We start from the raw sequence: 24,846 nt of genomic DNA, 5'->3' as shown, positions 1-24,846 counted from the left end.
AATGTTTCTGCACTTAGCTTGTGGCAATATCATGTAGTCAACTAAAATAGCTGCGCAACAATGTTTTCTCCATTTTAGTATGATTTAGAAACTTGTGTCGAGTTTATCACTGAAAAAGGCAAAATTATCTATGATCTGTATGAATTAAATGCAGAGAAGATCCTTGGCGAGGAGATTGCTTGAAGCAGTCATTGTCCCTTCATGTTAGAGAAGCATCTTTTCCTCCCTTTTCAAGAGATATTTGTTTTGTCACATCCTGGCAATAAAGACTGTTGCTATGGAAAACACACAATGGAGCTGGCATTGTGAACACAGACACAGCTCATCCTCTGACAATTATGTGTTTTCACCAGAAAGATTGCAATTTTCAAGGAGACAATACAAACAGACAGGGAGAGGGAGGGAAAAGCATGTAAAGCACGCTCACTCGAATTTCAATCAACGAGGGAGACCCTGAGGGTGATTAACAAAATGGCGGAAAAAAAACAGCTTCATTGTTGAAGAGGCATGTCAGTTTGCAGTCACCATGACATGACCAGGGAAAAACTGAGGAGGGCTCTATAGCTGTGCTGTGCTGTGAACGTGCTCTGCACCAACCGAGTGCCAGTTGTGTACAGTAAAGTCTGGAAATATTTGTACAGTGATTCAAATTACATAATCTTGGCTTTGAATGCCAATATCACATCAACCACAGAGGAATCACAACTATTTTTTGTCCAGAGTCATCCATTTTCAAGGTCTCCAATGTAAGGTCTAAAATAAAATGTCCATTTTAAATACGTTGAGTATCCTTTGAAAGCAATGACTCCCTGATGTTTAGAATCCGTGCACCTCCCTAAAGGAGGAGCTTGATACTTTGTGATGCTTTTCCAGGCCTTTATGCTGTAGTGGTCTCCAGTTGTTTGAAGGTCTTTCTGGCTTTCCAGTATTGCAAGTAAGTGATAGACTTGGCCATTGCAGTAGTTCACTTCATTACCTTCAAAAGTGTCTGGATTGCTTTCAGAATATGTTTTAACTTATCTTTGAGTTGCAAACACCAACCAGTCAACACTATTGAAAGCGAGCTGACAATATAGTTGATACGAGTTTTACTGTCTTTCAGATCATAGTATGCTTCAGGCCACAGATCACTTGTTTGCAACTCGTGGTGAACACCCTGTGTTTTTTCCCTCCTTCACAGTGTTCTTCACCTGGCTGCATGTTCTCAAGCAGTTCTTCTTTACCATAGAAAGGATACTATGATCATCCACCACTCTTGTCTTCCACAGATGTCCAAGAGTTCATGCACATTTACTATCTATGGCTTCTTTCTTTTTAAAGGATGCCACTGGTGTCACTTTCCTTGGGAGCTGTATGCCAAAAACAATGCTTCTGAATATTTTAGTGTTCTGTTAATGGCAAAAGTTTCTCAGTTCTTTAGTTCTGACCCAATATTATAAAAAGAGTAAGATTCAAGTAAAAACAAAATCATCAAGGACAAGTAACAGAAACAGAATAGCAATACCAACCTGCATAACAGCATTGAAGAAGCAGGTGTTACCAAGGTTATTGATTCCCTTAACAGGGACCAAAGCACTGCTGACTGAGCTCTTGCCTTTTGGTGGGTCAGCATAATCTGGTGGTTCTTCTCTGAGTTTTATGATCTTGGGTGATACTGCTGGAACACATAAAACAAAGAGGTACAGTAAAAGGCTATAAGTTAGAGTTAAATGGCAGGATTAGAGTGTGCACGTGGTTTTGAATTAAACCTTAATATTATTTTTCATAACAAGACTGAAGTCAAGATGCACCAAGTGAAGTGGGGGTCTTGAACAAATTTCCATTGTCCTGGAATACTGGCCAAAAAAAAGAAAGAAAAAAAAAAAGACTTTGCCTTGCACCAAAACTGGGACTGGGAGTAAGGTATTGGGATGGCAGCTGGAAGGAGAGCTGGGTCATTTGGGAAAGCAGATGACAGCTGTAGAAGTTTCCGCTGGTTAGTGGTGGAGGAGTGGGGGCTGGGGTTGGAGAGATGGCTCTCCAGAGCCAGCTGTTACTCCTGATCACCAATGAAAACTAACCTTCCACAGAAAGTAAGACACAGATGGTCAGAATCTAACAGTGGCATACAGCTTGCTGGGGACAGACTAGAGTTAGTACTGGAGCAGTGTGGGCTGATGGCGTGCCAGCAGCTAGCAATATAGCTAAAACCATGATGGGTCAACAATAACACGTTACTGACACATGCTAGTCTTCTTCACTAGTTAACTTATTGTTCTTAACATGACATCTTACTTTTGGAGTTTATCATGGTAAAAAATCACGAATAAATAAAAAACATAAATATGTGACAGTTGCAGCTTCTTCAGGTAAAACGCAGCTGTTGTTCAGAAACAAACGCCGATGTGGGAACACACCATAATCCTCTACAGATTGGCTTTTTTAATTTAGCAGCCTTAGGCACAGGAAGAGGTCTACGCAGTGAACCAGCAGTAATGAGAATACCAATGTAGCCATTATCAACTCCCTAAAACGATCACTGTACACAGCTGAATACTGAAATGAGAAACAATGAATGTGTTCTGTTTGGTATTAAAGAAGAAAATAGACTATTTTAAATGCTAAACAATAACCAAGCCAGGAATGAGACACACAAGCAACTCAAAAATGTACTACTCTTTAATTAACATTACCTATTTGCAGTGAAGAATGAGAAGATATTTCAGTCAGAGTGCATTTCATTTGTCAAATTAATTCATGAATATTTTGAAAGATTTATTTGTTTGTCTGTCAGGAGAAAGCTTTTCTTTAATTTCTCTAATGATCTGGAAACTTGATGTTCATCATATTTTTGTCTATTTAGTCCTAGTACTTTGGGATTTTCATTAACAGGATCTGTTTTTCTGCCTTAAACAGTAAAGGGCAAAAGCATTGAGCCACCGTTCATTTCTTTATATTTTGCTTCCCAGCAACCAGACTTTCTTGTAATCTTTTAAACTGGTCTTGAGCAATAGTTCTCCAGGCTTTCTGAAACTCTTCTGAAGCTCTTTTTTCACTCATTTTTTAGAGGAATATTTTCTTGTTTTTGTTTATTTCTTTGTTAATCCACTTAAAAAGAAAAAAAAATGCACCTAAATTAAGGATGAACCAGTGTTGTATCCATACATAACAGATAACTGTAATAGCAGCCTGTTGCAATACACAATTTGTTTCCTTTTCTTCACTAGAATGTGTGAATAATGTCAGAATCACAGTTTTGACAGGTATATAATAAACTTTTTGCACCAGCAAGGTGATTACCAAAGAGCTATTAGCTGAAAACTTGGTATAAAATATCTAGGTATGATGCACCTAAGAAGTCATCATAGCTCAAAAAGAAATATGATGCATCTGACCCTTCAGTTCTACTGTTCACTAAAGCCTCATCAGAAATGGTCTCACTGGAAGTGTTGCTGGCAGTTAGCCATTCTTAAGGAACGGAAACAGGGAGAAAAGGCTTATACAAGAACTGGACTGAAGATCAGTGGCAACAGTACTGATGGAGTGATGAATCAATATGTGAAATTATTAGTCAAAATCTTTTCAGTATTTACAGAGGTCAGGAAAGATTTACCACAGTGTCTACAGCCGTCTTAAAAGCACGCTGGAGGCTCTGCCATGGTTTAATGCTAAATTTCAGAGGATTGTGTTGGAGTGCTTCTTAAAAAATAATGAGCACATGAACTTGTTAGAATTGTACAAACCCAGTTTTTGATTTGTATCCTGTACTTTCCTTTATGTTTGCATATGTTTAAATGGTCAGAGGGCCCGGTGGCGCCAGTGTCCGGCAGCCTCGCCTCTGTCAGTGCGCCCCAGGGCAGCTGTGGCTACAATATAGCTTGCCATCACCAGTGTGTGAATGTGTGTGTGAATGGATGGATGATTGAATGTAGTGTAAAGTGCTTTGGGGTCCATAGAGACTAAGTAAAGCGCTATACAAATACAGGCCATTTACCATTTAAATAAACCACAACAACCATTTTCCATTTTCTAGAAAATTAGTAGTATATATAGAAATAGTGGCCAAAGTCTTTAGCCCAGTACGCTATAGTGAGGCAGATCATCTTGTAGATGATCCCCCCCCCCCCTGTGGTCAGAGTAAGGCACAAGTGATAGAAGTGAACACGGACAATCCCTGTTATGACCAAGACTGCAGCAATCTTTCAAGCTGGGTTTGTAAAAAGCTAAAATATATTCTTTGATGCAGTACAGGACAATTGAAATATGCCATTTGCAATACGCTCCGAATGGCATCCATATTATCCAATTGTGTATGTTTCTGTTCCGTGTCCTGTGTCCTGTTTGTTTGTATATGTCTTTTTGGCTGCTGTTACAACCAAATTTCCCCTTGTGGGACAATTAAAGGATTATTCTATTCTATTCTATTAACATTGAGAACTGAATTCTTCTTAGCAGTAGTCAGTCCTCAGTGTAAAGAATTTGTGAATACGCCAGCATGATTTAAAAAAAAAAAAAAATCTAATAGTTTGTTATTGTAGTATTAAAAAAATTCAGAGTCAAAGGATTTTCATGTCATTTTAATCGTATTTAAAAAATATTGCTGAACAGAAGTTACAACAGTTGACGTAAAAAAAAAAAAAAATTCAATGAGTTTCCTACTGCATAGAAAATATAACCTCTCTTCTGAGCTGATAATAAGACATTTCATTACAAAATGGCAAATTCTTGCAGGGACTGATGGAAGCACTTTCAGGTCCAAAGGCTGTTGAGAAATCCAATAATTGCAGAGAAACACAAAGAGAGTTTGGTCCATGAACACTTTATACATATAAGCGAGTCAAGAGAGCAAGCTAGCAGCGAGGTCACTAGCCTGAACCTGCTAATGTCCAAACCGAGAAATTCAATACAACAGTAAACCTTTAAAAGAACCTGCACCTTTGCTCTTGCCTTTCTCTTCCTCAAAACAAAATGGCCCTGCATTTGCACATATTGAATTTATAGAATCACTCTTTGTGCATGTTTACTGAAAAAGCTATTCAACATACAGCGATAGGTAAGCCCACTCTTGGCCGCTACCAAGCAAGCTTTCCCTCCCCAAGGCCAAGGGCATTAAAACGACCGTCCTGGTCACAGTCGGTGGAATGTGAGCCTTGGACTTTTATTTGTGGCCTTAAAAATTTGCATTTTATACTAAATCAAATTCCACTAAACAGTGTCTAAAAAAAAAAAAGGTCAGCTTTTCTTTTACATAGATTTGAGAAGAAATACCACAACAACTCTGTCACAATGCACAGTGCATAGGTTTTTTTTTCCGTTGTATTTTCTTGCCTGCACCAATGCTGCTGCCTTAAATTATATTGCTTTAACAGAAAATATTTAGCGCTGATGAGAAATGAAGCAAGCGTATTTAAGCTTGTCCTCTAGATTTGGGATCAAGAAGGCAGGGGCGAGGTTCAGCTTGTCGGGACAACATGCTGCTGAGACGCTCCACCCAGTGGTGCTAAATGCATCTGGCTCTCTGTGCTGGCAACATCTGGAGGCCTATTTTCAATTTCAATATGCAGCCATAAGGGAGCTCCCATATGTCATCACATACAATGCATGGAAAACAAGTGGGGATGAGGAAAGGCCATGGCCTGATCGAAGGGAAAAAAAAAATCGGTGTATTTTTGGAGTTTTGGTGTGAGACTGAGAAGGTGTGAAAAGAGACATTTACGCAAGTATGGACAATTGAGCAGAAGAGATAGTTGAGTGGGAGTAAGAGTGTGTAAATGAGCATGTCTACTTGTTGTGGTATTTGAGAGACACAAAAATCAACAAAGTGCAACTTGAGTGCGAGAGCCGAGACCTGCACTTGAGCTAAGAGAGAAGCAGAGGAATGAGGGAATGAAATGGATGGAATGGGGATGCCGATGGACACACACTGCATCTGGGACCGTCACCCAAGGTAAACAATGTTCAGGGAGCCATCTGGCTGAGACTGGAGGCGGAGGAGGGTGTGGGGGAGCGATGGGCAGAAGAGGGCAGTGTGGGGGAGTAGAGCGTGGAGGGAAGGGTTGCGACGAGCACAAGCATATGGAAAAGCAGATTTTTCCTCTCCCCGCAGCAGTCAGTGCAGGCAAATGTCAGCATGAGCTGCATCCACGCTTGACTGTGCTGCACTCGGCACCACCACCTGGCTCTCCTTGCTCAGCCACCGAGTATGGGCAGCAGTGACACTGTGGAGCCTTTCCCCAGGGCAGAGGAAAGCATCGTGGTGCTCGAGCTCACCCACATGCATGCATATACACCAACACCTCCTGTACTCCCTGCTCTTTTTCACACAACGGAAATACAAAGAAACATGCTTACTTTGGCAGGGAATATTACTAAAAGTACTTGCAAAAGAGAAAGAGAAAAAAACAACGAACTGCCTTACATGTTCGACATTATCAAGCTGAAGCAAGGCTAACATCAGACTAAAATTCAAGCTCACAAAACAAAACATAACCAGTTTTGTTAAAAATTAATATTTTCAACTTTATTTTTAGCAGCAGCGCACCACAAAGACTTTTTTTTTATATCTAAGAGAAACTTAATGTAAATTTATACTGATATCATCAAGACAAAGCACAGGAGTCTGCAAAAGTCTATTTTCAAAAGGCCTTTACTCTGCCTTCTTAATGCAGTTCACAGTTGGGCTGGGAGACTGTCAAATGCAAAGGCCAGTGGGCGTCATCCACGTTCACTTACAGTGCAGCAGTGCAGAGGGCCAAGGCCGGCTCACTTCATGCAGAGCAGCCAGTCAAGAGGAAGGCCAGGCAACACCAAATGTCTTATTAATTTGCTAATTTGTTGTGACTGCAGGGCATGAAAAGCCCGTTTCCTTGCCATCTGAGGCCAAGAGAACCCAGTGCCATGTTACTTACAGACACACACACATTTAAGCACACAGATTTTACTACCCACTATCTGGCCTACTTTCATGTGCGGTGGTGGGAATAAAGACAGAAGCACTCTTGATTACCTCCATGAAAGCACCACCAGGGGACAAGCCTCTTACTGGCTACTGACTCGGCAAAGCTAAACTGACAGTAAACTAAGAATTATGGCTTACAAAATTAACAACCAGGGTGAGGAAATCAGGTGAATAAAAGTGCCGTAATCCAACTACAGAATATCTCTGATTTAAGCCACGGTCTCAAAACTGGAGGCTAGAAGTGCAATTCTGAGTACAACAGAGACAAACAGCCCTGGTGCAAACAATATGTAAATATTCCTCATATAAACATGTGATAAATTTCCCACCATGACAGCAACCTATTTAGAAAAGGATTTAATGTGAGTGTGACCAACACCACACAGCAATAAACTTTTTGGAAACAAAACTGTTTTGGCCTTTGAGAATTGGAGAAAAAAAATTATAAAAGGGAAATGAGAGATAAATCCATGTTATTTCTGATCCAGCAACATTCAGAGTCAGCCACTTAATGCAGCTTTGATGTGCTGACTCTTACCTAGGGGTCCGTGTCTGTGTCAGCAGATATGAGAACATGAAACTTCTTACAATAGGAAAAGAAACAAAGGCAGAGCACATATATAAGTTGTGCAGCTACATTTGTCTGACACGACTGTGCACTGTATTCAGGTCAGTAGTAGTGATGCTGCAGTCTGTACAGTTCTTTACTGCATGCCTCCTATTGGGAATGCAGAAAATGTTGGGCGTACACACAGGGCAAAGTGGCTGGATATCAACTAAAACTGTGTGAACTGGTCTGGCGCTTTTAGAGGAGAGTGACCGAAGCAACAACCTATGAGAGGGAAGGATATCGCAATCTGACATCAGGTCAAAGTCCTCCATTTAGAATGTTTCTGGAAACATGCAACAAGGTTACCTTCACATCCAAAACTTAGGAATGTCGACTATAGCAAGCTGTCAACCACACAGCAATGACACAACCAATGAAGCACATTATATGTGGATAAGGCTTTACTGGTGCAAGTTCATGTGCACAGGGTGGGCTTTAATTAATGTTAAAATTAATGTTTAATACAAGGATGTTTATGATGATTTGGCTATGTTAAAAAAAAAGAAAAAAAATTGTAAAGCAACCCTGAATCATTTTCAAAGATATTTAAAGAAAATTGCTTGAATACATTAATACACACATGCAGTCCAGTGATACTGTATATTAACACTCAGATTTTCTTACAATTATAATGCAAAGAATGACTCGATTCACAACCAACATTTTAATTTGCTCCACAAAGACTCCCCAGCTGTCTTACATGCTGCATTCTAGCACCCCTGAGGTCAAGTCGCTTTTTTACCCGGGACTCTGGCACTTGAGCTGAAGGCCTTGATGGTGAGAGACCACAGTTAATCGACTTTCTTTCTTCCTGAAGCTGTTGTTGTACAAAATTATTATAGATTTGGAAAAAAATCCTTGCTGGGCTCTTTTGTGCTTAGGGACTATAGGAAAGAGAAAAAAAAAAAAAAACAGAGTACAACAGCAGCTTCTTGAGAAACCCTGGCCTCCACTGAAATGCAATTTCACAAGCTCCTCAACAAGCAACGACCATCTATTTTGCTGCAACAATGGCTGTCCGCTTCTATACCCATTTGGCCGACCGGTGTGGAACAATCAGGTGGCAAGAAAGGTGACAAAAAGGTGACACATAATTTAAAGAAGCAGAGCTGTTGGTAGCTACAGTCCAGCTCGGCAGATCAATCCCCACCAACAACGGACTGTGGCCTGGCACTGTGTACAAAAAAAGGCTATTCCACAGACATAGGTATATAAAACAAAACACGCAACACTGCTCACCTATAGTCTTTAAAAATGAACAACACAAAATCAAAAGTGTATACCTATGTAAATTTGTCAACCCACCACATGTCTAACTTATGAATTCTCTGTACATTTCTTTTAGAGTCTGTGTGTAACACACACTATGTAGACACTTTTAAAACACTTCAAAGAATCTGAATTTTTCAGGTATGTAATGTACTTAGAGGAGAAAAGATATTCAGATTTATTGTGCCAGGAAGAGCTTGTACTCTGTGCTGCAAAGAACACTTTGTGCCAGTGAGAATTCAGTTAAGTGTATTACTGAAACTTAAAGCTCTTTGTAGAGGCCAAGTGTATAGTATGAGCTGGAAGAAAATAGGGTATCTGCTTGACTTGAAAGTTATTTTTAACATTCGGCGTTATGTGTATCTGTGAATGTGTGTGCATGTCCACTGAGAGTTAACGCGCTCCAGCTGTTAGGATCCAGTTGCTCAGACTTGTTGAGGACCCTGGCTCCCACTAGTGCAGCACACAGGCCCAGAGGTGGTGAGACATACAGCAACTTAACAGAGGAAGCTAGGGACAGAAACGGATAGCGATGGAAAGACAAAGAACGACAGATCACAGGGCTGAACCCTGCGCAGCTGCGCTTGTTCTTCAGGGAACCCAGCCGGGGAAGCAGCGCTCAAGCGCTTAATTCCACAAATATGTGCAGTCATGCAATATGGAAGGTGGGGGCAAGGGAGGGAGTGAGGGGAGAGATAGCTGCAGAATCAATCTTGCAACTTCCACAGCCATGGCTTAGATTGGGGACCAGCTTGCCTGGGCCTCAGTGGCTGGCCTCTGGCCACTGGCAACTGGGCAGCATGCAGCGGGCGATGCAGAGACGGCCTGAGAGACTGAACGTGATGATGCCCACCACCCTGATCAACTACAGTCTGCTAGGAGGTCTTTCAGCACGCCAGCACAAAGCAAGAGATGCACACTGAGCTGAAGGTGTAGGTACATGTAAGTATTGAGAATGGGAGTTGATGTCTATATGGATGACTGACTCAGTGTGGGGTGGGGGGCTCAGGTGGTCTAAGTGAGGGAAAAGGACAAGTCTGAAGGTAGTAAGTAATGCTGAAAATGCTGCAACTAAAATCCAACTCTATTCTACATCTAGTTCTTAGTATTTCTAGTAAGTTTTATTGCTTTTAATGACAAGTTTGCTGCTCTAATTCAATTTTAGACCGACAGAAGGGTAGAAAGAATATTCTTCAAGCACTTAGCAGCATAGAAAAGCAAAACAAAACAAAACAAAAAAATCAGACAACCATTTCACCCATTTGAATAGTGTGGGGTGTCTCTGCATGAAGAACAGTAGGTCAAACTTCACATGACCATTGCCACCAGGGGGAGCAGGTGTACTGCAGCCGACTGCTGGAATGTCAGCCCTTCACTTAGAAGAATAACTTTTCTGATAGGAGCCCGTCTTATTTGTGGATCTGGCCACAACGCAGCCGCTAACTGGCTCATATACTGTTATTGTGCTTTTGCCTTCTACTCATAGACACAAAACCTAGACTGACCAGAATATTAAGCAAATTATGTAACATGAGATGTATTCAACTAAAGAAAGGATCACCAGTTTAAAGGAATGATAAATCTTGAGCTACACTGTCATTTGGCCCTGCTGAAACTGCAGTAAGCATGTACGTTTTGTATAACTGAGGCTTAATTTGACAACAGTGGATGGCCAGAAAACACCTTACCTGATGTTGCCTTGACAGAGTGCTTTTGTAAAAAGTCCAGGCTCTGAGCCAAGGCCTTCTTGTTGCAATGAGTCGAGAGCTCTTCACTGCATTCGAAACACCTGTCACAAAGAGAGAGGTTAATAAGACCGGGTTCATTTTACTTTAGAAACTAATAAGACAGTATTTAACATCCGAATTGCTTGGCTAGAGTGGAAAGCAGTTTAGAAATCATGATTAGGGATGGGAATTGATAAAAATGAATCAGTGTTGGGGTCATTACTCAAAAATATATTACATATATTACACAGAACACCTTTCTTAAAGTGTTCTTCTACTTAATTACTTCTACTAAAAACTACTCATTACGTTACTTTCATGTTACTCTGTAAAATGATCTGAAACGCAACGTCTCATAATTACCATTTAACTACATAAACCTACAGGCTACAGCCCCACACACCAGCACAAATCCCTATCCTAATAAGAACACACGTGATCTTTCTCTTAGTATTGATGTATGAACACAAATCAAAGATGAAAACCAGAAAAGAGACTTTAAACTGATCGTCACAGTGATTTTACTGTAGAAACATGAACAGGTAGACACGGAGGCTGCAGCCAGACCGCTCAGGCTCTGTTACCTGTTGAATTTAAGCAGCGGCTTCACCGCGAATAACTGCTTACTTTATCACGGTGCTGTTCTGGTGTCAGCATTTACTCAGCTTTAACATCCCATCTAGCTTAGCACAGTGTCGGTGAAAGTGCTTGTAAAGAGCCAAAGTTGTGTTAACAATATAATGCAGTTGTTTCTGTCTTGGAGCAGTCTCCACTTCATTATCGTGCTCTCATCCTTTTATGCAATAAAAATAAAAGTAATGTCCATATCCATGCTGTAAACTGTGACACTTTTTTCCTCCCCTGACACACAAACTGAAATCAGCTGATTGCAGCAAGAGCTCAAGATCTGATAAGCAGGATCGATAAGCAGGCAGACTAATGGTTCCAATGGATTGGACTACTGGGAGCTGGTTCTCGATTCCCATTCCTAATTATAATGGTGGAAAACAAATTTTATTTTATTATTTATGAGCCTAAAATGATGTAAAATAATTTACAAATAAACAAACTGGTCTTAGAATTGTGGTAGCCAGGATCAAAAAGACTGCAGGTGCCTGTTGTTTTCTATTTGAGCTCACATGCTGGCAGCATTCTGACACATGCCATCGCAAGGTGACAAACAGGGCACCATTGTGTGCAGCCTTTGCTTCTTTTCATGACAGTTCACAATTAACTTCCTGGGTTTCTCACCAGGCCTTCCATGTGCTCAAACTGATGGTGATGCAGTGTGACTCTGGGTGGAAAGCCTGTTGATGCTTCACAACATGCTGGATCCCTGACTGGTTACAGCCCTGTAAAAACAGAAATCTTTGTTGGCAACCATAAAATACACTCTGGGCTCACAACATTTAAGGTGCAACAAATCTTCAAGAGCACAGTAGGGTGAAAATCTTTATTCAGGGTCATGTTTAGACTTCCTCTTTTCTTGAAAGTTCCAACAGGCCTAACCACTTCATTATGGACATTTTCTTCACTAGCCACGTACCCTAACAAACAAACCTGAATGCCTAACCCCAAGCCCAAACCTAACCATGACCTAATTGTAACCCTGAAACTAAAACCACATTTTAAGTCTCAAAAATGCCTTCAACCTCAAGGGGAGGGGCAATAACTGAGCATCAGAATGATGATATAAGTGACTTTGGGCATAGCTTGGCTGTTGGTGGTAGAAGGGCTGAATATTTTAGAAACTGCTGATCTATGATTTCCCCCACAAAGCCAAGGCAACAGTAACTCAAATAACCACTTGTTACAACAGAGGAATGCAGAAGAGCATCTCTGAACATAGAACACATCAAACCTAGAAGCAGCTGCGTTACAGCAGCAGAAGACTGTGTCTGCAGAAAAATGAAGCCACAATTTACACGGGCTCACCAAAATTGAACAACAACATAAAAGTAAATAAATAATTTTTAAAAAATTGGTTTGTTGAGCATGACAATGAGTTCATTGTATTCAAATGGCCTCCACAGTTACCAGATCTCGATGCAACAGAGCAGGGCAGAATGTAAAATTAGCATTTTGGACATGCAAGCAGCAACTGTATGATACTATCAAATCAACAACGACTAAAGTTTCCAAGTAATGTTTCCAGCACCTTGTTGAACCTATACTGTGGAGAATTATGGCAGTTCTAGAGGCAAAATGCAGTCCAACCCGGCACTATTAAGGCACATTTAATAAAGTGTCCAGTGAGTGTACACATGAAAGTAAAGAAGCAGTCAAGTTCATACACAAATAAGAATTAAAGACTCTTGAATATGATAATGACGTTCTTACTCTGTTGTTTATTTCAATTTAGTTTAAACTCTGCTGCATCACATTTTGCTTTATTTATCATTTAAAAAAAAAACAAAAAAAAAAAACTTACCTGAAAACCACACTTTAGACACACCAGAATGTCCTGAGAGGCTGCTGGCTCGCCATCAATCATTGTCCTTTCCTTTAGGCACTCTGAGCATACCGACCACACACTCGAGAGGACTGATTTCTTTACTGAGTTCAGGTCCACTGCTCTACTCACATGCTGGCAAGTCAGTCCTGTTAACAGACAAGGTGTCTTGTAAGCAAGGATCCTTTTAATTGAAGGTGAATTGCACTGATCCCATAAGAATAATGAATGAAACCTCACAGACTTTTCAACATTGACAAAAAATACTCAAGAATAGTCTATAGGACTCTACCAAGTAAAAATTCATAGTCTTAACCGTAACAGTCCGGTGGCATGTACTGTTACGGTGACTTACCGCTGACTTCATCTGATGATTCCTCATCTCGAGGTTTTCTTGGTTTATTAGTCCGCTTAGTCATGTCGGCGGCTTTCAAGGAGAAGGGGTCCTTCAGCCGCATCTGGTGCTCTGAAAGCAAGAAGGGACAACACTGGTTTAGTTTTACACATTTAGGACACCCACACATAATTTTGTTTATCCAGGTACTACACAACTGCTATTATTATTTTCTTCACAACAGAATGAGGTACTTTCAAAATAGCAAAAAAAAAAAAAACCCCTACAGTTTATATCAGGAATTGTTAAATGCACACACTCACACACATTTATTGTGTTGTCATTGTACTACAGCACAGTCCTACAGAAATGTGCCAAATCAAAACTTTATGACAGCATGTGTTTACATTCAAATAGCTATGCATACATATCACCTAAAAGCCTATTTAGGCAGTTTTTAATGTATTTGTAAAAATTGTAGAGGGTAATATCACTTGTAATGGAAATTGTGTATTTTGTTTGAGTGTTTTGTTTTGGTTTTCTGCTTTTATATAATTTTTAATATTCACATGTTTACATTTCAGTATTGTAAAACTTTACTGTAGATCTAATTGTTGTAACATTTTATTTGGAGATATTTGATGGCTTGGGCCCCAGGAAGACTAGCAACCACTGTTGTGGAAGCTAATGGGGTTCCTTATAAATAAACAAATAAACATTGAATCGTCAAGCACTACTTTGCTTCCAACAATAGTGAAAAAAAAAATATTAGGATAGAATAACTAATTATGTTTGCACAATTACACTCTTGCTTTCTCATATTTTATATATATTCAGTAAACTACTTTTCATTAAAGCAGTTGTTTTTTCTCTCCTTCATTCAAAAGCCCAAGCCAACTCCTCCTTGCTGGGCTCCGACTCAACGAAATCCACTTTCAAGACAACAGCACTAAAAACAACAACAACAAAAATTCTTTTTTTTTTTTTTTTGCCATACCAGAATAGCCTCTGCTGAAGATTATTTAAATAATTAAACGGTAAATGCAATATGTGGTTTGGCTGTTATAAGTTGGTGTGTTTGACGCTACTCTCAAGCTGGTGTGTTCGGGGCGATTAAATCAGGTGACTGATTTAACCAATCAAAAAATTTCCACTGCTTGTAGGTTTAAGCTGATTTTCCTGGTGGACTCCTTTTGAAATAATTTTTACACCCTTCGCCTAACATGCTACTGACCTAAACGTTTTCTAAACTGCAAGAAATCTGGAAGCGAACGGTCACAATACCTACGGCTACATGATATGCCACTGCTAAATAAAGGCAGTAGGAGAAAATCAGAGTTTTTACGACAGATAACTCTATTAATGGACAACACCATGATTAAGAGGCCTTAACAACCCCGGCAGCCCGGTTTGGGTGAGAATAAGAGGCGCCTAACCCATTTATTACGGAAATTTTAAATTAGTTTATCTTTTTCATACTAGATTTAGCGAAAATGGAATATGTATTAACTCACCTCTTAAAGTTAGGCTCCTATGTTGACTTTGTCAGCTAATATGAAGCCAACACTGAGATGTCAGCTCTTCCTGGGTTGCAAAAAAAGGCCAGCTACATTAGCTTGGTAGGATAAAAACTGAACTGGTGTGTTTTATCCAAAATTACACGCAGACATTATGGCTATTCAAAGAAAAAACGCGCAATACCGTCAACAGTTATCTCAATATCTTTTTGTTTCCACCCTTGACTTTTAAAACATGTGTCAAGCTTTCGTTAGCATTTACAGGCAGCACTGGTTATGTGTGACGCACTACGGCAGCTCAGGTTGGCCCAATGCTGCATTCAAGTTGAGTGGGAAAATCTCTTTTTTACTAGAGGTAAATAAAAGCTTGTTTCCCATCTTTATGCGTTTCCCAGTTTCCCATGGCGGCGAATGCAACATAAATAATGTTTTTTGTTTTTACTTGATGCACTTGTTTGATCTAATTAGGGGACATGATGCTAATTTGTGTTGATAAATAGTTAGTTATTACTTGTTTGAAACTATCACTAAGGCATTTGTGGGGAAAGAATTTTGGCCCATTAGGATATCCGTACGTCTGCGCAAGCGCAGATAATTGTCGGCATTGTGACTTTTTTTAGTTGTCCCACGCAGATACGCTTAAGTGAGGGTTTGTGTTGAAGAGCAGTGATAATTTAGAGTGCAGTATCTGGCTTTGATAATCACACATGGCCTTGAGAAGTTGTTGGAGACTTGCCGGTGTTGTCCCGCGGCTTTTATGGAATAATACCGTCCAGTTTGAAGCTTGCGTCCCGAGAGGACAAGGCTCTGTGTCCAGCAGTGTCAGCACTCGCCCCGGTTACAAAAGTGAGGTTTAACATGAGTGACTCACTGTCATGTTTTGAAGGAGCTCATATACTGCATTAAGTATATTGTCTGTCTTGTTTTTAAACGCAGAGTTGCTGTTCCGCACATTCAGTTCAACGCCAGCGAGCACAGTCGTGAGTTATGAGCAGCTGAAGGAGCTCCTGGTTGGGCGGAAAGCGGTAGTTATAGATGTGCGAGAGCCCTGGGAGCTCCGAGAATACGGCTTCATCCCCGGCTCCATTAACGTCCCCCGTGAGTACTGCTCTCTCTACCTGCAACATTGTTGTCCGGCTGGGCTGCCAGGGCTGTAGACTTGTATACTAGTGTAGTATACTGCAGTTTGTGTGGGTTGGGGGTAAATAACAAATCGTAAATGTCCAAAATGAAGCAAACTCATACACAGTTTTTATATTGTTCATAAAACAAACATTTGAAGGTGTGCTTTGTCCCCGTGGCTTCATAATGGCAAGTTTAATTAGGTTTGAAATGTGCTCAATTTGACATACAATTCTAAATGGAGTAAAACGCAAGCAATATGAGCCACTTCATATTATATGGTACGAAGGAGGGCATTATTCTAAAATATTACTACAATGCTTCCAACCAACTGTTCTCCAGAGCACCAAACCCATCATACTTCCTTAACCTTTGTGTTTTTGACTTTACAGTGGCGCAAGTGAACACTGCACTCCAGCTGGGTCCAGAAGACTTCAAAGAAAAGTATGGTGGTGAAATACCTCACCAGACAGATAACGTTGTGTTTACTTGTTTGGCGGGAATCAGGAGCAAGACTGCGCTGAACACGGCCATCACACTGGGATACAAAGAGTGAGATATGTGTCCTTGGCTTATGTCTGTCACCGTCACTGGTTTCCACCTCGTCATTATGTTTCTTACTAGACTTGGCCATTTTCAGTCACGAGAAAAGTTATCAGTATTGTGGTTAAACTTAGACTTTTATAGTTACCACCATGAGACAGCATTTACTATAGTTGAGGTTATTGCCTTGTAGTTACACAATGCTGTTCCTCCTCGGAAGGATACCACATGTCCCACATCACATTTTCTATGTCTATGTGTCAAGTATTAAAACACTGTGATTGTCTGGTGATGGTAAAGTCACATACAAATGCATGATTTTGTTTAAAAGTCTTAAATTATGAAAAGTGTGATTTCGTCAAAGCAAATGTTCACTTTTTTCTTTCTTTTGTGTCTTGTTTCAGTGTTCAGTATTACTCTGGAGGATGGCAAGACTGGGTGAAGCATGAGCAGCATAATCAGTGATCATGGAACTGGAAAGATATTTATATATTTATTTGAAGCTATTTTTGCAATTATTCGAGTTTAGAATGTGAAGTGATGGCGCAGCCTTGTAAAGGGCTTAAAAAAATTTCATGGCTCCTCATTTCAATGTTAAAATCTCAAAGAGGTGAAACCAGTTTGCTTAAATCCACATCTGCCATACAATATTTCTTGAAACCCCTCTTTAATTTCTCTCAGGCTTAACCTCCTTCTAAACCCTTTACAGCTTTTTGAAATAAGCTCAAAGAATCTTCTGAAGTGCTAAAGATTAATTATGCAAATAAAGTCTTCCACTCCATAATGTGAACTATTTTATTATTTCCTGTTGACATATTGTAAATATTAAATTGCTCAACAGGCAGTGCAGACTTTGCCAATACTTAATGCATTTATTAATAAATGTACTATTTAATAAAGTTATCAAAGCTAAATAAACTAATATTTAACTTGAGTCTGTGTGTGTTTATTATTATTTTTATTATTTATATATTGGGCAGGATTAGTAGATGACCTAAGAGGACATTCGTTTAAGTAATTCCAGATATAAATAGGCATAGAGAGGCTTGCCGGGGTGACAGCTGCTGGGGAAGTACTACGATTTACTGTATTGAAAGTCCTTGTCTAATATCCTGTATGAATTTGTCACCAACTCTCCACAGGTTCCTTCATCATCCGTGATAATAAATGGGTTTGTTTTCAGCAGGGAAGAATGTTTCCACTACAGTTTGCTGACCACCGCCATGGACCTTGTTCCCTATTCCTTCTTTTACAGCTTGAGCTGAAAGTCCCTGCAGAATCAGCAAATTTTAATCTCACTGTCTTGTTTAATTTGGACAATATTGTTTTAAGTTACTTTAGTTTATCCTAAAATTCAGCTTAATCATTGTGAGTGACAGGAAACTGGCCTCTAGGTGACTTTTCAGATGCGTTAGTAAATTATCTAGAAGTGTTTATTGGTTTTCTTTGGGGACATAATTGATAGCTTTAAAACATACCTGACATTGTTGTATCACCTCAGCACTTTACAGGGATTTTTGTTTCTTTTATATTTGAGCTTGGTGTTGACAGTAATGACTTGTAAATAAAAATAAACAGTTTTTGAGAATCAGAAAATTTTGTGATGCAATAATATATTTACTTAAGATTTACATCTATATAAATATTTAATTTTGATTGTTTTAGAGTTTTCACCTCTCTGATACAGTTTTTAAATAAATAAGAAAATATTTAAGAAATATATATGAAAAAATAGTTTTATGAACACTTAAACATATTTAATACCATATATTGATGCATATATATTGTATGAGCAGTTCCATTGGTAAATTTGTCAAGAATTTGTGAAAAATTCTATTAATTGACAGCAAAGCTTTGCATGGTATTCAAGACAGAATAATCTTTACACAACGTTGTAAAAAATTAAGTTTTCACAGGACTTAATAGCTCTGTGAAAAACTATGTGCATCCATATGGTTACTGGTAATTGCACTTGATCAAATGATCATCAGCATGTGTGAACATCTCCATCAAAAGAGACGTTTTGGCAGTTTGCTGGTCTGGAGCATTCAATACCACAAGCTTTCCAGGAGTGGACATCCTAGCAAATCCCCACCCCAAGGTCAGACTGCGCTCAAAAACTGCAAAAAACCCAAGGGTAACATCTCAGACTCTACAGGCTCAGTTAGCATGTTAAAGTTCATGACAGTTAGAAAAACACAGACCAGTCTTGCTTGCAGTGGTTGCCAGGAGAAAGAACATGGAAGATTATGTTTACGAAGTTACATCTGAAGAAACCACAAGATTTCTGGAACAATGTCCATTGAACAGATAACACCAACATGGAGATGTTTGGCTATAATGCTCCGTGCTACATTTTGTAAAAACTAAACACAATATATCAACACAAACACCTCAAACATGCTGCCAGCATGGTGGTGGATGGGTGATGATCTGGGCTTGTTTTGCAGCTACAGGACCTGGGTACCTTACAGTCACTCAGTTGACAATGAACTCTGTATACCAAAGTACTGTAGAGTCAAATATAAGGCCATCTGTTTGACATTTGACGGACTGATAATGTCATACAGAAAACCACTACCTTGAGATACTCCATCTAGTAAAGGAGTATCTTAAAGTAGTCTTAACTTTATTTATTAACTAAATTTATTATTAAATAATACATTTATTCAATCAGTTTGCTGAACGTTCTCTGCTGCCACAAGGGCGTCTTTCATAGCAAATGCCACCACCCTCTAAATATAATATAATTATCTGGTATTTGTCATTTAACACCAATAATAATAATGATAATAACAAAGCATTTTTAGTTCAATATTATCATCCATTTTAATAAGTAATAATTAAATATTTAAATGAGTATCAGGCAAAAAAAGTTATAATACCACACAATGATGTATAAGAGTTTGTGGTCTTAGTAAATGAAGTGAGGTTTTATAAATACTGTAACAGAAAGCATCATCATAGTGAACAACGGTTGGTGGAACGTGAAACAAGCAGCTTAGTAGAGAGATGACTATTCACATGACTGAAATATTCCGGCTCTTCCCAAAAGTCCCATGCGGCTGCAAGATGTGAGGTCAGTAGGAGAGAATAGATGCTCACATAATCCATCACGGCAAGTTTTCACATGGAACTGTGAATAAATCATCTCATAAGTTGGATTTTAATGTTCTAAACCAACTAAACCAACATCGGCTTTATGCATATTTTGAGTTTTTTTGTGGTTTACCATGTTGCTGTGGTACCTTCTTTTTTATAATTGAGCTCATTGTAATATCGTCCAACCCCTGCCCATGTGATTCTGTAGGTGTCAATGTAAACCATGAACAGGGCTGACTGGCATTTATGCCCTTTTATCACTGTGTCATGTCATCCGTAAACTCCAGACTGTAATCTCCCCCCTCCTTTTCTTCCGCTTCCTCATCTTCCCGCTGAAGCAGTTAATTCCATTTTCTTTTTTCTGCATACTCCAGTTTTAATATGTTGAAAACAGAGCAGACTAATAAGTACTAATTTACGTCAAAATCTTGCCAGCGCTCTTTTGTTCCTCTGCAGCCACAGCCTCATCAGGTCACCCTCTAGCTTCTGCTCAGCATTCAATTAAAATCCCTCGTCCCATCAGAGCACATCACATCAGAGATGCACCTACTGGCTGCAATGACTTACTGGACCCTGCCTCATTGCCTGCCTGCCTGTCTCCCTGCTTGTCCTCTGATGCCGGACATTAAGGTGGTGGATGTGTTGTAACCCAGGCAAAAACCCATTATGATTTGGATAAAATAAGGAGTCTGAGAGACTTGTGCCCACAGCCATGATCCCAGCCCATTTCTGCTTCTCACAAGCTGCTGATACATATCTGAGAGGCAGGTCAAGCCTGCTTTAGTACGGAGGTTCAAGATTCCGCATGCGTCGGCTCATGACCTGGGCTGTTTTGAACAGAGCAGGAGCATGACTGTCAATGGGGAGTATAAAACCTCAGACTGTGCTGACAACCAGAGAGTGCAACAAAGGAAGGTTCAGGAGCAGTAAAGTGCAGCAAACCACTGACTGTTTCCCTTCACAGAACCAAAGCCACATAGAAACCGCTGCCATGAGCTTCAGCCCAGAGAGGATCTCGTCCTACCGCCGTCACTTTGAGGACAGCAGCAGCTCGTCCTACCAGATCAGGGTGTCGAGCCCATCCCCCACCAGGAGAGAGGCCCGTCGTGCCTCCACCGGCTGCTTCTCCTCTAGAGCCGGGGCCAGCAGCATGCGTGTGGACTCAGTGGGACGAAGGACCATGTCTGCAGCACGCAGGTCTCGCATGGTAGGAGCAGGGTAAGCCATTGGATTTTTGTTTTACAGGCGAGGCCGCGAAAATAAATTCTTCTTCTACAGGCTGTCTTTAGGAATAATTTTAATCACTTAAAGGAACATATTTTGGTGCCTGTGGCTGTAGGTTAACTTGTATCAGTCATTTCAGTGTGAGTGCAGGTGCCATGGTGTGCGTTGGGCCGAGCGGAGAGCCTGCCATAGACCTGGATGTGGCTTCAGCTGAAAACCAGGAATTCCTCAGCACCCGGACAAGCGAAAGACAGGAGATGATCGTTCTCAACGACAGACTGGCCGTATACATCGACAAGGTGAAACAACCTTTTTCAACTCGATTTTACTTATTTTGATAGGCGCAGCGAAAAGCAGATATCACACTGAACTCAAACATGTTGCACAGGAGTAATTCTCATCTTGTGGAGTGTGGTTTAGACTGAGTTTTCGTGTCCTTACAGGTGCGATCGCTCGAGCAGCAGAACAAGCTACTGGAAACTGAGATTGAGGCCTATCAGAACCGGTTTGAGAAGCCTGTGGGTCTGCGCCTGCTCTATGAGGAACAGCTGAAAGAGCTGAAGAAGATTGCTGAACAAATGAGAGTTCAGAGGGTGAGACGAGAAATCTCCCGGATCCTGCCTCTGCTCTTCCTTTGCTTAGACACTCAAGAGGGCATTAAGTTTACACCTCACCGATCTGTAGAAGATCCACCCAAACAACGATACAAGACGTCAACTTGGTGTTTTCAAAGTTCTTTACCTGGTAACAAGCTCATTTCTGGCAGGCAATTTGAGGGGGATCCTGACCGTATTTGGGTGTCAGACTACAGCTGTTGTCAGATGTGTTTTATGCACAGATGAGATGACTTGATAATGTGCTGGGAGGCACACACACAAGAATGAAGCTGAAATATAAAATGCAAAAGGCTCAGCTAGATTTTGCGCACACCCTTGTGTTCACCTTCAAATCTAGCAGACAGGCGTCTTACTTATGCGTTCTTGGTTTTCAGGACATTTCCTTGGCGTCCAAAGAGTCTGCAGCTGCTCAACTAAAGGCAATCAAAGTCAAATATGAGGAGGCGGTGGAGCTGAGGAAGAAAGCCGAGTTAGACATTGAGGCCTTCCGTCCAGTGAGTGACATTAAATTAGCCACTGTCCTGGGTGTGAATGTCGCCTACACATTATTTCTCAGGGGCAGACATACATGATAACACTTCTGTTTATTTTTCAGGATGTGGACAAAGCCACCTCCTCCCGCATTGCCTTGGAGAAGAAGCTGGAGCAGTTAGAGGTTGAAATTGAATTCCTTAAACGAATCCATCAGCAGGTGGGTGACATCTTTACGTAGGAATTAGCTATTCCAAGTTTGCCTTTTATTTTTAATGATTCCTAAAGGCCTCTCTTTTTTTTTTTTTTGGTTTAGGAAATTGATGAACTCATGAAACAGATCTACGCCGCTCACGTCTCAGCCCAGAGTGCGTTCACTCTGCCCGACTTGGCTGCTGCTTTGAAACAAATTCAAACCCAGTATGACGATATCGCAGCCAAAAATCTCCAGGTACAAAAATATCACACAAAACCGCTTCCAGATGATGAAAAGTACACAGTTGAGTCTTCTGTAACGTTATCATTCTCCACTGTTAGGAAATGGATTCGTGGTATAAAAGCAAATTTGAAGATCTAACCCAGAAGACGTCGAGGCATGTTGATAAAGTTCGAAGCGTTAGAGAAGAAATAGCCAGTGCCAAAAAAGATGTGAGTATTACAAGTGAAAATTAATATGTAAGAACCGTTTATTAATATTGAGTGTCTATAATTGGGCTGAAACTGTCCCTAGATCCAAAGTAAAGAACGAGATTTGGATGCCATGCGGACCAGAAACGAGGCTCTTGAAGCTCAGATCCGTGAGACACAAGAGAAGTACAGAAAAGAACTGGAAGACCTGCAGGTAAATGTCGGCTCATGTTGTCCCAGGGTGCACACCTGATCCCACCAGAGTCAGTCATAAATACACACATGCTCTCACATTCATACATGCAAACACAAAGCCACTACAACAACACATTCATTTTATAACCCCGATTTCCTGATAGGCTCGGATTGAGGCCCTGCAGCTCGAGCTGAAATCCACCAAGGAGAAAATTGCGCTGCACCTGCGTGAGTACCAGGAGCTTCTGAATATCAAGATGGCTCTGGAGATTGAGATCACAACTTACAGGTAAGTGAAAAATAGCCACCTGAAAATGATTTTTGGGTTGTGTCTTTGAGTGAATATTAATAAATTTGGTAATTTTTTGTCTTTTTTTTCCTCTGCAGAAAATTGATCGAGGGCGAGGACCTGCGGCTTTCTGGCATGATGCAAACCTTATCTCTCACTAGCTGTAGCATGAGCGCCATTGGTGCCGGGATGAGCATCAGTGGAGGAGGCATGGGAGGTGCAGGTGGAATGGGTGGTGGACTGATAGGACGTGGTGGTGGGGGAGACATTGGGGGCAGAGTAGGAATGGGTGGGGGCATAGATACAGGAGGCATGGGAACAGGTCCAGGAATTGCAGGTTTAGGTGGAAGAATGGGTGCTGAGGGAGCCAGTGGTAAAAAAGGTCCTGCTGGTACATCAGCTGGGGCAGACTTTACTGGTAGTCATGGATTAGGAGCTGGGGGTGTAGGTGTAGGTACTGAAGCTAATGGTGGGGTTGTGGGCAAAGGCAATGGCAGCAGAGCAATGGGCACTGGAGGAACAAGTGGTTCTGGTGCTGGAGGTGTGGGAAACCTGGGATTCGGTACTGGAGGCAAGAGTGACAGCAGCATAGGTGGGACTGGAATGGGTGGAGGTGGTAAAACTGGAGGTTCAGGTGGGATGGGTGGAACTGGCACTGGGTTTGGTGGAGGAAATGGTGGTGTAGTTGTAGGAAAGAGTGGTGGACTTGCTGGAGGAATAAGTGAAGAGGGTAGTGTAGCCCGTGGAATGGGTGGTGGAGTTGGAGGCAGTGGAGGAAGTGGGGGTGTGGGTAGTGACGATGCTGCTCTGTCAGCTGCTAGTGGCATGGGGAAGACAGGTGGAGGAAAAGGTGGCATTAGTGGCACCGGGACTACATATGGCTCAGATGGACATGATAAGAACATCGAGGCCTATGCAGAGCAGGCTGTGGAGCTGACGGAGAGGAGGACGGTGCTCATTAGGTAAAGGTACCATCAGGTGTTTTTGCAGTTCTTTCAAACAGGACAAGCACTCACACCCAGAAAGTACAACCAAACACTACCCTTCATTAAGAAACAATGACTTAACCTGGTCTGTGACAGAGTCGGGTGTGGTTTAACATGCTTGTTTCAGTCACTTTGTCTCTCTGTCTCTCTACAGAACAGTCAAAAATGAGGATGATGTGCTGGAAATGGACCACCAAGAACAGACCTACACCATCACCGGAGCGGCCGATGAGTCGGACAACGAGTGAGCAACACGAATTCCCAAGTGACCTCCTCTCACCCTTAAACCTCCACGCCCCTCTGAGCTTTGCACTGACCAAGCCCCATGTTTGGACACTGACCTTTGCCCTTTTGCCCCAGACAAGAAGACCATGACTGACCCTTTTGCTTCAAATCAGGGGCTTTAACTATGCCTCACTAGACAACTCAACATATTCTCTAAACTTTTGTGACCCCCCCCCCCCCTTTTTTTTTCTACATGCCACAAATAAAGCTATCAGCATTGAATTACCTTGTTGCTCTTTTATTTTGTGTCCTTTTGAAGAGTTTATATGAGGATAGAGAACGTCATTCAGCAATAATTCAATGCTGGTTAAACCTCATGTTTTGCTTAGCACAAAGAAATGCTCCTTAGAATCCTGGCTTTGGCTTGAAATGATGCAGAGTGAAAAAGGGAAAAGGAAGTCATGAGGGAACAGCAAAACAGAGAAAGAGAGGGGGAAAGGGACAGAGTCACCTGAGGGTCGAGATGGTTGCCCTGACACTTTCTGCAGGGCTGAGGAATCCGTCACTCAAATGCGGTCCTGCAGCAGAGTGACTGCACA

The 24,846-nt window shown here is 41.0% G+C and overlaps 3 protein-coding genes across 5 annotated transcripts in view; 2 read left to right on the top strand and 1 right to left on the bottom strand.

Moving 5' to 3' along the window:
* The window catches only part of usp45 (ubiquitin specific peptidase 45), a 35,407-nt gene extending 20,276 nt beyond the window's left edge, over positions 1-15,131 (bottom strand). The window contains exons 1-6 of one of the 2 annotated variants that reach the window (XM_004541641.3): positions 14,844-15,131; positions 13,351-13,461; positions 12,975-13,144; positions 11,795-11,895; positions 10,505-10,605; positions 1,509-1,657 (exon numbers count right to left, since the gene is read on the bottom strand). In XM_004541641.3, coding sequence (XP_004541698.1) covers positions 1,509-1,657; positions 10,505-10,605; positions 11,795-11,895; positions 12,975-13,144; positions 13,351-13,453 — 624 coding nt within the window. In that variant the 5' untranslated portion in view covers positions 13,454-13,461; positions 14,844-15,131. The remainder of the gene's footprint in view (positions 1-1,508; positions 1,658-10,504; positions 10,606-11,794; positions 11,896-12,974; positions 13,145-13,350; positions 13,462-14,843) is intronic. The other variant, XM_004541642.3, reaches the window with a different exon arrangement.
* A 24-nt stretch (positions 15,132-15,155) lies between these two features.
* tstd3 (thiosulfate sulfurtransferase like domain containing 3) lies at positions 15,156-17,445 on the top strand. Its single transcript, XM_004541640.4, has 4 exons — positions 15,156-15,692; positions 15,783-15,944; positions 16,361-16,520; positions 16,916-17,445. The coding sequence occupies exons 1-4, from the start codon at positions 15,554-15,556 to the stop codon at positions 16,974-16,976; spliced, it is 522 nt and encodes a 173-aa protein (XP_004541697.2). The 5' UTR covers positions 15,156-15,553; the 3' UTR covers positions 16,977-17,445.
* A 3,053-nt stretch (positions 17,446-20,498) lies between these two features.
* Positions 20,499-24,509, top strand: LOC101479285 (desmin). Of its 2 annotated transcripts, none has more exons than XM_004541643.2 (11): positions 20,499-20,831; positions 20,977-21,136; positions 21,281-21,430; positions 21,829-21,948; positions 22,050-22,145; positions 22,242-22,376; positions 22,463-22,573; positions 22,656-22,766; positions 22,912-23,036; positions 23,135-23,998; positions 24,177-24,509. In XM_004541643.2, the coding sequence occupies exons 1-11, from the start codon at positions 20,605-20,607 to the stop codon at positions 24,268-24,270; spliced, it is 2,193 nt and encodes a 730-aa protein (XP_004541700.2). In that variant the 5' UTR covers positions 20,499-20,604; the 3' UTR covers positions 24,271-24,509. The 2 variants fall into 2 exon arrangements, with proteins under 2 accessions (XP_004541700.2, XP_076745695.1); XM_076889580.1 differs by having other exon boundaries at positions 23,135-24,004; positions 24,177-24,210.
* The last annotated feature ends 337 nt before the right edge of the window (positions 24,510-24,846 follow it).

The sequence above is a fragment of the Maylandia zebra genome, linkage group LG11, assembly GCF_041146795.1.
Source record: "Maylandia zebra isolate NMK-2024a linkage group LG11, Mzebra_GT3a, whole genome shotgun sequence".
In the NCBI taxonomy this organism is placed as follows: Eukaryota; Metazoa; Chordata; class Actinopteri; order Cichliformes; family Cichlidae; genus Maylandia; species Maylandia zebra.
This window is presented reverse-complemented; position numbering and strand designations above follow the sequence as displayed.